We start from the raw sequence: 11,130 nt of genomic DNA, 5'->3' as shown, positions 1-11,130 counted from the left end.
GATGGTCCGCCGGGTTTCCAACAAACGCGGGGGGTTACGGTGCAAAGACGCCCTGCGGCTGGCGCATCTATTCGTGATAAGTCGAGTCCTCTACTCTGACTCCTTACCTCCACCTGCGCAAGTATGACGAGAACGCCCTCGAGGTGATTCTCAGGAAGATGTGCAAACGTGCCCTTGATCTCCCGATAACCACGCCCAAGCACCGCCTCATGGGCCTGGGGATGGTAAACACTTTCGCGGAGCTCCGGGAGGCACACTTGACCAATCAATATACAAGACTTTCAAAGACGCCGTCGGGACGCCGCCTATTAGCCCGACTACACATCCATCACCCAACACTAACGGAAGAGCGCGTACGCATCCGCGAAGTCTGGAGATACGCCCTGCACGTGCGGCCTCTTCCGGCCAACATGACACGTGACGACCACAGTGGCAGGCGCCTTGCGCGGGCGGAGGCACTGGCCCACTACTATGGGAATAAACACGGAATCTTCTACGTGGACGTCTCCGGCCCTCACCATGGGGGATGGTACACGGCCGCAGTCGTCCATGAAAACGTCGCGGTGAATGGCCTAACATTCAGAGCTCAAGACATAAGACATGCGGAGGAAGTCGCCATCGCGCTAGCTGCCGCCGACCAGGACTCGCGCGTCATCATTACCGACTCGGGAGGGGCCTACAGAAATATTGAACAGGGGTACATTCCTCTCATTGGGTCTCGCATCCTTCAAAACAGTGACTACCTCGTGGCCCCCACGTCTCGAACGATCGTATGGGCTCCTGCTCATATGGGCCTCGAAGGCAACGAAACGGCAGACGCCGCTGCCCACGCGCTCACTCTCCGGGCAACGCCTTCAGACCCTTCCGAAATGGATCCCGAACCCAATCCGGCCATAACTTTTCGAGAAATCACTCAACTATACCAATTCGGCCACGCAATTTATCCTAAGCCCTGTAAGGGCCTTACAAAGGCAGAGAAACGTACAGTCCTCCGCCTTTACACCAAAACACTGCTATGCCGGCCAGTTTTAAAGCACTTTGATCCTGCCTGTACAGGAAAATGCCCGCACTGTGCGGAGAAGTCTTCGGACATCTTCCACATGGTGTGGGCATGCCAATCAACCCCGAACCTCATCCCAAAACCAAACCCCACCCGGTAGGACTGGGAGGCAGCCCTGCTCAGCTGCTGCGACCTGGCGAGTCAGAAGGCCCTGGTCGACCGAGCACAAGCCGCGGCGGCCGCCAATGGGCTCCTATAATGAGGAGCCCACCTTCAATAAAGTTTTTCAGACAGACAGATTGATATCTTGCGTGCACTCAGCCGGCTCCAGTAGTATATCGTGCAAAAGAACGGCCAGGGTATCAACCTGAAACAAAAATATCTTGGTCTATCACTCAGTGAATAACATGAGTGAGATATTTTAAACACCAGTAAGCATAATAGATCTTTGCTGCATTTAAAACGAGAGGTGTTTGCCATTAGCATGAAATGGCTAGACAATCATTATCACATTTCTATACAGTGCGCAGCTACTCTGCAAGTTGTTTTGGTGTGTGTTATTAAAAAGTTTACTTGGTTAGCAGTAGGTTCTTTATGCTGAAACAGATCTTGCATTTTCAAGAGTAGGCGTGGCCCATCTTCATTTTTGTCAGCGCTATCACTTTTTCGTTTGGATCATTAGGCAAAAAGTAAGCACGTTCATCGCAAATGTCGCGCTTCAAGTAAACCTCTAAAACACAGACACTGTCGTGGTTTATAAAGAAAACAATAATAAACTTCGGGAATGGGGCCCTTACCGCACTGAATTTTTGGACTTCATATTAGCCTTCATGATGCACTGATCTATAATGAGCATATCCCGGCCCGATAGCTTCTGAATGGTTTCTTGCGTGCCACGTTTTTTATTTGCCTGAGCCTCTGCTTTTGCGAGCTTCCGCTGACACGAATGAAGTTGTTTCTTCACACTGCGAAGTTGGGCCTTCACCCTTTGCAGCTCTGAGGCAAAGCAAACGGCGTGGTCTGTTAGGTACTCTGCATCAGCACCACCAAGGCGATTCACAGTTCGTACTTCATCTGCAAAGAGTGACCAAGAACGAATATCGTAATGAGAGTGATGCCAGTTTGCCTGCGTAGTGAGCAAGTAGCATACTCCAAAGGTTTGTACCAGACTTACCGTGAATTTCTTCTTCAGGTGCATCGGTGACGTCTGCAGTTGCGACGGCCGCAACTTCAGCTTCAGCGCAGTTTAAAGATACCACTCGCTGCCTTTTTGCAGGTGGGCGCCGTGTTAGTGCATGCGAACGTTCTTTGGGCTTAGACAAGTACACAGGTACGCCTTGGAAAATCGTCGGAATGGCGTCTTCTACAAGTTTGGGTCGATCGCGTGGCAGTGACACAACGTTTCCATTCACTGGACACACGTCCGCATGAATAATGTCTCCGGCATCAAAATGTTTTTCGCACACGCGAAAGAACTTAGATTCAAACGAGAACCCAGCAGTCGCTTGTCGAGGGATTGCTCGCTTCCACCTGTCGCGTAGTTCCGGGTTGGCTGGTAAACAGAATAGGGAAACTTTTTGGTCGACGCCCTTGTATCCAGAGCGGCAGCCTGGCGCACAACAAGTGTTAGGCATAACTGCTGTGGTGAATTACGAAGTGTCGATATCAAAACATGGAGAGACACGTTCAGATGAAACAAAAAACAACCACGCACAACAGCACGCCGCGCCGACTGCCCGCTTTGCGGCGGCAGCGGCCGCCTTCCCCGTCGCCCTTCTAGCGACGCCAGCGCCGTGGCGCCGCAACTGCTGGCGCCATATGAATCTCTCCCATAGCGTTACGCGGGAGTTTCATGACCAGGAGAAAAGTATTGAAGGACCCTGGTTATACCTATTTGGTTATAGTGGGAACGTACAGCTGGTGTTTGTGGGCCTTGTGTTTACAGGTTCTACAGCTTCCCTCGTTGGGCTCCAGGGTGGGTGGCTGGCGTTCCTGCCGACAGATCGTTAATTTTTTATGGCTTTTTCTTTCCCCGTGTTACCCCATCGCCCCCTTAAGCATGGGCGCACTGAAGACGTATTCAAATTTTTTGGCCGGCAAACTGAAAACTTCCCCCGATTCCACCTAATCCACTATGAAAAACCCGAAGAGACGGCGAGAATGATCCCACCTTTTCTAGTTTCGAAATGTCTCACAGAAACATTTGGCGCAGGCTACAAAGCATCAAAGATGGCTAGCGGCGATCTCCTATTGGAACTCCGTGATAAGAATTCCAACATGACAAGCTCCATAACCTAACCTCATTTGGCGACATCCCAGTGACAATTACCCCGCACCGCACGATGAACACCACCCGTGGTGTTGTCTCCGATGACGACCTGATGCAACTGGAAGAAACTGAACTATTAGAAGGCTGGAGAGAACAAAACGTAATCAATGTGAAGAGAAATATGCTAAGGCGCGATGAAAAAGAGATGAGAACAAAGCATCTTATACACACATTTGGTTCAAGTGTACTTCCTGAACCTATTGAGGCAGGGTACGTGAATCTCCGGGTAAGACCATATGTCCCGAATCCTCTGCGATGTTTTAAGTGCCAGCGATTCGGCCACAGTTCAAAGAACTGCCGAGGCCGACAAACATGTGCGAAATGTAGTGCCAATGAACACCTCGCTGAATCGTGTGATAACACCATCCACTGTGTGAACCGTGATGGGGGCCACACCGCGCACTCGTGGTCGTGCCCGTCATGGAAAAAAGAAAAAGAAATTGTCGCAATCAAAGTAAAAGAAAACATCTCATTCAAGGAGGCACGAAGGCGGGTATTATACCTGCCCAAGAACACCTTTGCCGAAGTGGCGCGTCAGGGGGCAGCGTCACAACGACAACCGGCCGCTGTCCGGCCCATGCGTAGTGAGCCGGCGGCAACGCCGTCCGCCCCCTTGGAGGCTGCAGCCAGTGCTGTGCCACCACCACAGAAGGCGCCATAGACTTCCGGGCTGGTGACCCCCAGGGTCTCATCTCTTGAGGCGATACGCACAAGCGGAACACACCGCTCGCAAGAGCGGGTGCCCAGCGCCTCAGGAGAGGCGATGGACACAACTTGCAGCCAAGCGGCGCATCCAGCGCCTATAGAACGGTGGGCGTCTCTCGAGCGCTCCAAAAAAGAGAAACTGCGCATAACGGGGCCTGAGAAAGGCTCTGTGATCTAAGCTATTGCACACCTAAGCACACAGCACAAATCTCCTTTTCAATATGGGGACGCAAATAGTTCAATGGAACGTCAGGGTTCTTATAGACGTCAGACTCTGGAGTTTTGCAAGACGCGTAGCACCTTCTGCCGGTGCGAAGGGGTAACAAAAATGAGTAGTGCAAAGTCCGACTCCCTTGCTAAGTTCCATAAGCAGCTAGCGAGTGCGAAACAACGATTTAACTTAATTTTGGTTCATACTGCGAATGTTTTCCGCATTTAACACCCACGAAGAGACCTATGAATTTATCCGCTAGTCAGACGTGCCGCCGAACTGCCAAAAAGCCATGAAGTGTTTGTTGGCTCACTCGTCAGAACGATGGCGAGCACGTCGGCAACCGCGACAGCTCCGTGCGCTACGAAGAAACGCCACAATCGACGCTACTGTTGCGTTGTAAATTGCCATGAACGTAATAGCTGTCTCTAGCTAGAGTCACGTTCCCACTTACTACGAAGCTCAGCAGTCTCTTACCGTGTACGCGCGCCGTACACGTACACGTACACGCACGATAAACATCATAATCCACGCAGTATCACGCACGTACATTCCGAAGGCTCAACGTTCCGGTTTTAACTAGCTAATGCTAACACCTGTTCAAACGAATAAATCCGAAAATATTGTTCGCGACCACCTTTAGATTTGTTTTGCCTTCGGTTGTGCCCCGCGAAAGCGGACACGCACGTATCTCCATTTGCAGCAACTACAAACGGAAGACAACCATGAAGAGAACATTCGAAGATGTGCGATAACACGCTCGAACACACAGGAAGCGAGAGCTGAAGCGAGAACGCAACTGAATAGGCGAAGGTTGCCAGGGCCATACGCCCCTGATAAGGCGAGCTTTGTAACACTGACCGTAAGCAACATAGCGAACTGAATTTATAATATATGTACTTCATCGCTTTGACATTATGTACGTACCCAAATTTAACACATTTAGGCGCTAGAGAACGGACGCCGGAGGGCTTATCTCGAACTCGATGTCGTACGATGCTCGGTGTACTTGCGATTTGCAGCCCGCCAAAATAACACCTGAAACTTCTTTTACATTGTACACGTACTTCGCTCTGCTGAGCTGCTTCCCTTTCGGAAACGTGGATGGGCAGAAGAAGCTTTCCAGGTCCTTGATTTTTAGGAAACCGTGCCTCAACACAACCGAAAGAGGGGGCTCCATTGTGGCCTATGCAGCTTCGCTTACGGACAGCTCTCTTTGCACTACTCAGTTTGCGCCAAGGCTGCGGTGGTGGCGGGTTTTTCCGCAGCGCCGCCTGGGCAGAGTCTGAAGTCTATTCAGAATCTTGATGACGTTAAAAAACTCATTCGAAAATATAGTCCCAGGGTGCTGTGTGTTCAGAAAACACACCTCACACATACACAAACAAGTTTTCTTCCACAATATTCTATTTTGCCTAAAGATCGTGATGATGCAGTCGTGTCATCCGGCGGTGCGGCTATTAAAGTCGATAGAGGTGTTGCCTCTCGAGAACAAAAACTTCGTACGCCACTAGAGGCAGTTGCTGTGCAGGCGGTGCTGTTTAACAAGCTAATACATTCTTCCTAAATATCAACTTCATAAAACCGAATTTCAAAATTACATAGATGAACTTCCTGAGCCGTACACTGTTATCGGAGATCTAAATGCGCATAACACTCCATTGGATGACTCCCATTGCGATGAAAGAGGACGCTTAATACAAAACTTCCTCTGTTGATCTGGTGTATGCTTGCTCAATAAGAAGCAGCCGACGTACTATAGCGTTGCACACAACACCTACTCCTCGATTGACTTAAGCATAGCATCCAGTACTCTCATGCCGTACCTCCAATGGAGCGTTATTAAGAATCCTTATTGAAGTGACCACTTCCCTATAGTTCTAAATCTTACAACACAGGATGAATGCGCCCCACATCTTTCGCGACGGAAGGGTGACTCGGCGAACTGGGAACTATTCAAAGAACTTACACGTTTAGACAAGGACATTTCTCTTATTATATTGACAATGATGTGGCTTACTTAGCAAATTTTATAATAGACGCTGCCACAAAATGCACCCAACAAATGAATGGACTGTCTAATAAACGCCGCATTCCATGGTGGAATGCTGAATGTCAAAAGGCAAGGAAAAAACAAAACAAAACTTGGGGGCTGCTACGTGACTGCCCAGCAGCCAAAAATCTCATCAATTTTAAACAAGCAAAGTCGCAGGGCAGAAGAACACGTCGACGAGCTAAGAGAGATAGTAGGGAGAAGTATATATCCAGCATTAATTCGTACATTGATGAGAGAAAAGTCTGGAACCGGGTAAATAAACTAAAATGCCGACAGTCTCACCATCTACCCCTAGTTAACACCCAAGAAGACAGCCTGAAAAATCAGGCAGACTTTCTAGGTGAGCACTTTGAACAAATGTGGAGTGCATCAAACTACACACTCACTTTCCTGCGATTCAAAGAACGCGCAGAGCGACAACACCTTGAACGCAAAAGTGGAAGAAGTGAAGCGTATAATCGCTCATTCAGTTTAGCTGAACTTCGCGCATCTTTGAATTGTTGTAACAACTAGGGGCCAGGTAGCGATCGCATCATCTATGAAATGATCAAACACTTACACTCAGAAACACTAATAAACTTCTATCCCTTTTCAATGCTATATGGGCAGCCGGGTGCATTCCATCTGCTTGGGAAGAAGCTATTGTTATCCCTTTGCTTAAAAAAGGCAAGGATCGGTCTCTTGCACAGACCAATAGCTCTAACAAGCTGTCTGTGCAAGCTCCTTGAAAAAATGTTCAACCGACGCCTAATCTGTTTCCGGGAAAATAACAAAATTCTAGACCCATTCTAATGTGGTTTCCGAGAAGGTAGATCGACAACAGACCACCTAGTTCGCATCGAGGCCAACATCAGGGATGCATTTATACATAAACAGTTCCTTCTTTCAGTATTTCTTCACCTAGAGAAGGCATACGATCGACATGGCGTTTAGGTAACCTTCGGGACCTTTCCGCAGTGGGTGTCCATGGCAACATGGGTGCTAGGGCAAGTACAGAACTGCGGTAGAAGCTTTGGCGCCTCTGTGACACAAGCAGTAATTACGATGACAAAATGTTAGAACTCTATGCCGCTCCAGCACAAACCAAGTACTATGAACCCATACGTAAATTCATCATGTAAAATGAACACGCACGTGCGCTGCACAGCAATGTCATCAATGGCTTATGCAATAGTGCATCTCTACTTGCATTTGTCTAACTTTTTGAAAATTCTGACTGAATGCACCGCTCTGTGGTCTTGTAGGTTTCATGAAGACTTACTGCAAATCGTAGTAGTATTAAGAAAAAAAGTCGAAGTTTCGCCCGAAAGGCGAAGCATCGATTGCAATAGCAAACCAGTGGACAGGTATACGCAGTAAACAGCTATCGCAATAAAACGTTACAATGACGTTCCACTTCGTGAACACGGGTGACGCACAAGCGTAAAGGTGCTATAGCGCACACAAAGTTATCGGCGCTCGGTGCGCCTAGGCGCCTACACTGACCGCATCGCAAACCGTATTGAAAACGGCGCGAAAACCGATCTTCCTGCTCCGCGACGCTTCGCCTCGTTTCTTCTTCCCCCTTTCGGTCAACGGCACCTCTAGGTGGCGATGCGGTGCCAGCTTCGCACTTTCCCCGGTGTACGATTCTCTTAACCTCCAGGCGTCTTCCGCTTCCGCTTTCTTCGTGGCTTCGAACAGACATTCGCCGATCGCGCTAGCTGGCCAGTTTAGCTTGCGTCTTTTGAAACTGTTATCACATCGCACTGCCAGGCTGTTTAGCGTTACACGAATTACGCAATTATTCCTTGTATACTGTCCGAGTGCATCAACTATAAGCAATGATGTGATTGCGTCAGGTAGTTATGTTTACGGTTGTGAACTATGGATAGCATACTAAGCAACTTTCACCGTACAGCTTTAACACGTCATAGCCAAGCTTCTGAGTTTGAAAACTTTGGAATCAGTAAGCCTTTATTACCACAAATCGACATTTACCATCGTTTTATGTGAATGTGGACACTTTATTTTGGATATTAACGTAATAATTATTTTGTAACTCAATTGAGCGCTTACAAACACCAGCACTTCTGCTACTGTCGTAATGCAGCTGTCATCGAGGAAACTTATTTTTGAAATTTCTATCAAGGAAAAAAACGAACATGCGAACTCCGTCAGCTTAGAGAGTATGAGTTGAAGGTCTATTTGAAATGAACTGAGCTCCAAGGAACGAAGTGAATCTCCAGAAAAAAAAGAAATTGTGATGAGTGCCCGTTTTCGGTATGTGCGGGTACTTCAGGAACAGCACAGTTCGCACCAAGCAGTCCGTTAAACTAAGTGTCATCGTCTAGCAACAAATTAACGCTAAATCCCTCATGCCGGGCCCAACCAAGCTGCAAGCTCAATCTTCATGGTGCTTAAGCTACCTCTGCAACGCACAAATCAGTTCACTGTGTCAGTCGGACCAATGTACAATTCCACGAGAGTCCCATTGCGATGAGCGGAGGTTTACTAATGAAAAAAAGAACGTTTCGTCCAATAGAAATACTAGGCTGCTTCATGCACTATCCCTGGGCTATCTGTCTATCTGTGTATATATGTATGTTTGTGGCTAATTGTTATCCATTCTACCTAGGTCACTGGCTAATCAGTGGCCGAATGGGTAGCGCATTGAGTTGCTGTGCTGTTGTAACAGCTTTCAAAATCAATCATCGGACCAACTTGCACCACTTCTCTTTCCCTCTTATCCTTGCTCCAGTGCAGCCTAATAAACCGGAACCTCTTCCGGTTAACCTATTTGCCTTTCGCACTACGTTTTTCTCTCACTATCTCTGTACTTATGTGCTGCTCTTCAACGAACCTCTTTTACGCCGACATGGGTCACCGTCGATGCGTGACTGGGTAGGTCTTCACGAGCTTTTATTTATTTCCACTGCAGGATGAAGGCCTCTCCCTGCGATCCCCGATTACTCCTGTCTTGCGCTAGCAGATTCCAACTAGCGCCTGCAAATTTCCTAACTTCATCACCCCACCGACTTTTCTGCCATCCTCGACTGTGCTTCCATTCTCTTGGTATCCATTCTGTAACTCTATTGGCCCACCGGTTATCCATCCTACGCATTACATGGCCTGCCAAGCTCCATTTTTTCCTCTTAATGTCAACTAAAATATGGGCTATCCCTGTTTGCTCTCTGATCCACACTGCTCTTTTCCTGTCTCTTAAGGTTAGGCCTAACATTTTTGTTCCATCGCTCTTTGTACGGTCCTTGCCTTCTTCTCGAGCTTATTGAGTCATGAACTTCACGAAGGACGACGCAAGGCGCGGGTCGACAGAGAGCGCCGACAATTCATGGGTGACCCGTACGTAACGTACGTGGACGTGGCGGCGTACCCTGCAGGGGGCCTCTTCGCAGGAGCTGCCGTGAGCGGGAGAGACAACTCCTTAACCCTCGCGGCCTCTGTCAGGGCAGAGACCCCACCTGCGGCTAAGGCCATAGCCGCGGCGCTAGTAATAAAGCAACATGACAGGGTGGGCAGGGAAGTTCGTGTCGTTACCGACTCGCAACAGGCCTGCCGCAACTTTACCAACGGACGAACACCGGTGCTGGCGGCTCAGATTCTAGGCCCCAGGCTGCAAGAATCCCATCAAAACACGTGAACGCCGGGTCACGCGGGACTGGAGGGGAACGAAAGGGCAAACGCCCTAGCTCGAGCGCACATTAACTGAGCGGGCCAAAACCAATGGTCTGATCAATCCCCACCCTTTACCTTTGTGCCCCTGCCATCAAATTACTGCGAACGACTCGAGATCCAGCGACTCAACCGTAGGATTTATCCTTCCCCTCGCAAAGAGCTCAGCACTGAAGAGGCCATAGCCCTCAGACTTATCCAAACAAACACATTCCCAAACCTACACAAATACAGCAAAATGTACGCACAAACATATCGCGGAATCTGCCCCTGGTGCGGCGACACACGCCCTACGCTCTTTCACATCTCGTGGGGGTGCGGGGGCAAATCTGAACATTTAAAGACGCCTAACACGTCATTTGAGTGGTTGGAGGTACAGCTGACCGGTGATACCCTGGCGGGACAAGAAGCTCTCGTCCAGCAAGTACGTCGAGTAGCCATGGCCAGTGGAGTCCTGGAATGAGGACACCACCCACTCGTCCTCAAGATCAATTCGAAGGTCTAAATAAATGTTTCTCTCTCTCTCTCTCTCTCTCGAGCTTATTTGTTAACCTCCATGTTTCTGCCTCGTATGTTGGCACCGGTAGAATGCAATGATTGTACACTTTTCTATTCAACGGCAGTGGTAAGCTCCAAGTCAAGATTTGGTAATGCCTGCCGTATGCACTCCAACCCTATCTTATTCTTCTGTAAATTTCTTTCTTATGATCAGGGTCCCCTGTGAGTAACTGACCTAGATAAACGTACTCCTTTACATACTGTAGAGGGTGACTGGCGATGCTGAATTCTTGTTCCCTTTCCAGGCAATTTAATATTATCTATGTCTTCTGTATATTAATCTTCAACCCCACTCTTACACTTTCTCGGTTAAGGTCCTCAATCATTTGCTATAATTCGTCCCCGTTATTGTTGAATAGGTAAATGTCGTCCGAAACCTAAGGTTGCTGAGATATTCGCCGTTGATCTTGACTCGTAAGCCTTCCCAATCAAAGAGCTTGAACACTTCTTCTAAGCATGCAGTGAATAGTATTGGAGAGATTGTCTCTCCTTGCTTGACCCCTTTCTTGATAAGTGACTTACTACTTTCCTTGGGGAGAACCAAGGTAGCTGTGGAATCCTTGTAGATATTTGCAATGATGTTCACAAATGCCTCCGCT

At 48.5% G+C, this 11,130-nt stretch overlaps 1 protein-coding gene across 1 annotated transcript; it reads left to right on the top strand.

Annotated features, from left to right (window-relative positions):
- The first annotated feature begins 244 nt into the window (after nt 1-244).
- On the top strand, nt 245-1,160 carry LOC125941802 (uncharacterized). The gene has a single exon (XM_049659642.1). It carries the CDS (start codon nt 411-413, stop codon nt 1,158-1,160), a length of 750 nt encoding a protein of 249 aa, XP_049515599.1. The 5' UTR covers nt 245-410.
- Nucleotides 1,161-11,130: the final 9,970 nt, after the last annotated feature.

The sequence above is a fragment of the Dermacentor silvarum genome, unplaced genomic scaffold, assembly GCF_013339745.2.
Source record: "Dermacentor silvarum isolate Dsil-2018 unplaced genomic scaffold, BIME_Dsil_1.4 Seq336, whole genome shotgun sequence".
Lineage (NCBI taxonomy): Eukaryota > Metazoa > Arthropoda > Arachnida > Ixodida > Ixodidae > Dermacentor > Dermacentor silvarum.
This window is presented reverse-complemented; position numbering and strand designations above follow the sequence as displayed.

Bases quoted from the DNA above. Each gene is read 5' to 3' on its own strand.
- LOC125941802 (XM_049659642.1), top strand. From the start codon at position 411: ATGACACGTGACGACCACAGTGGCAGGCGCCTTGCGCGGGCGGAGGCA.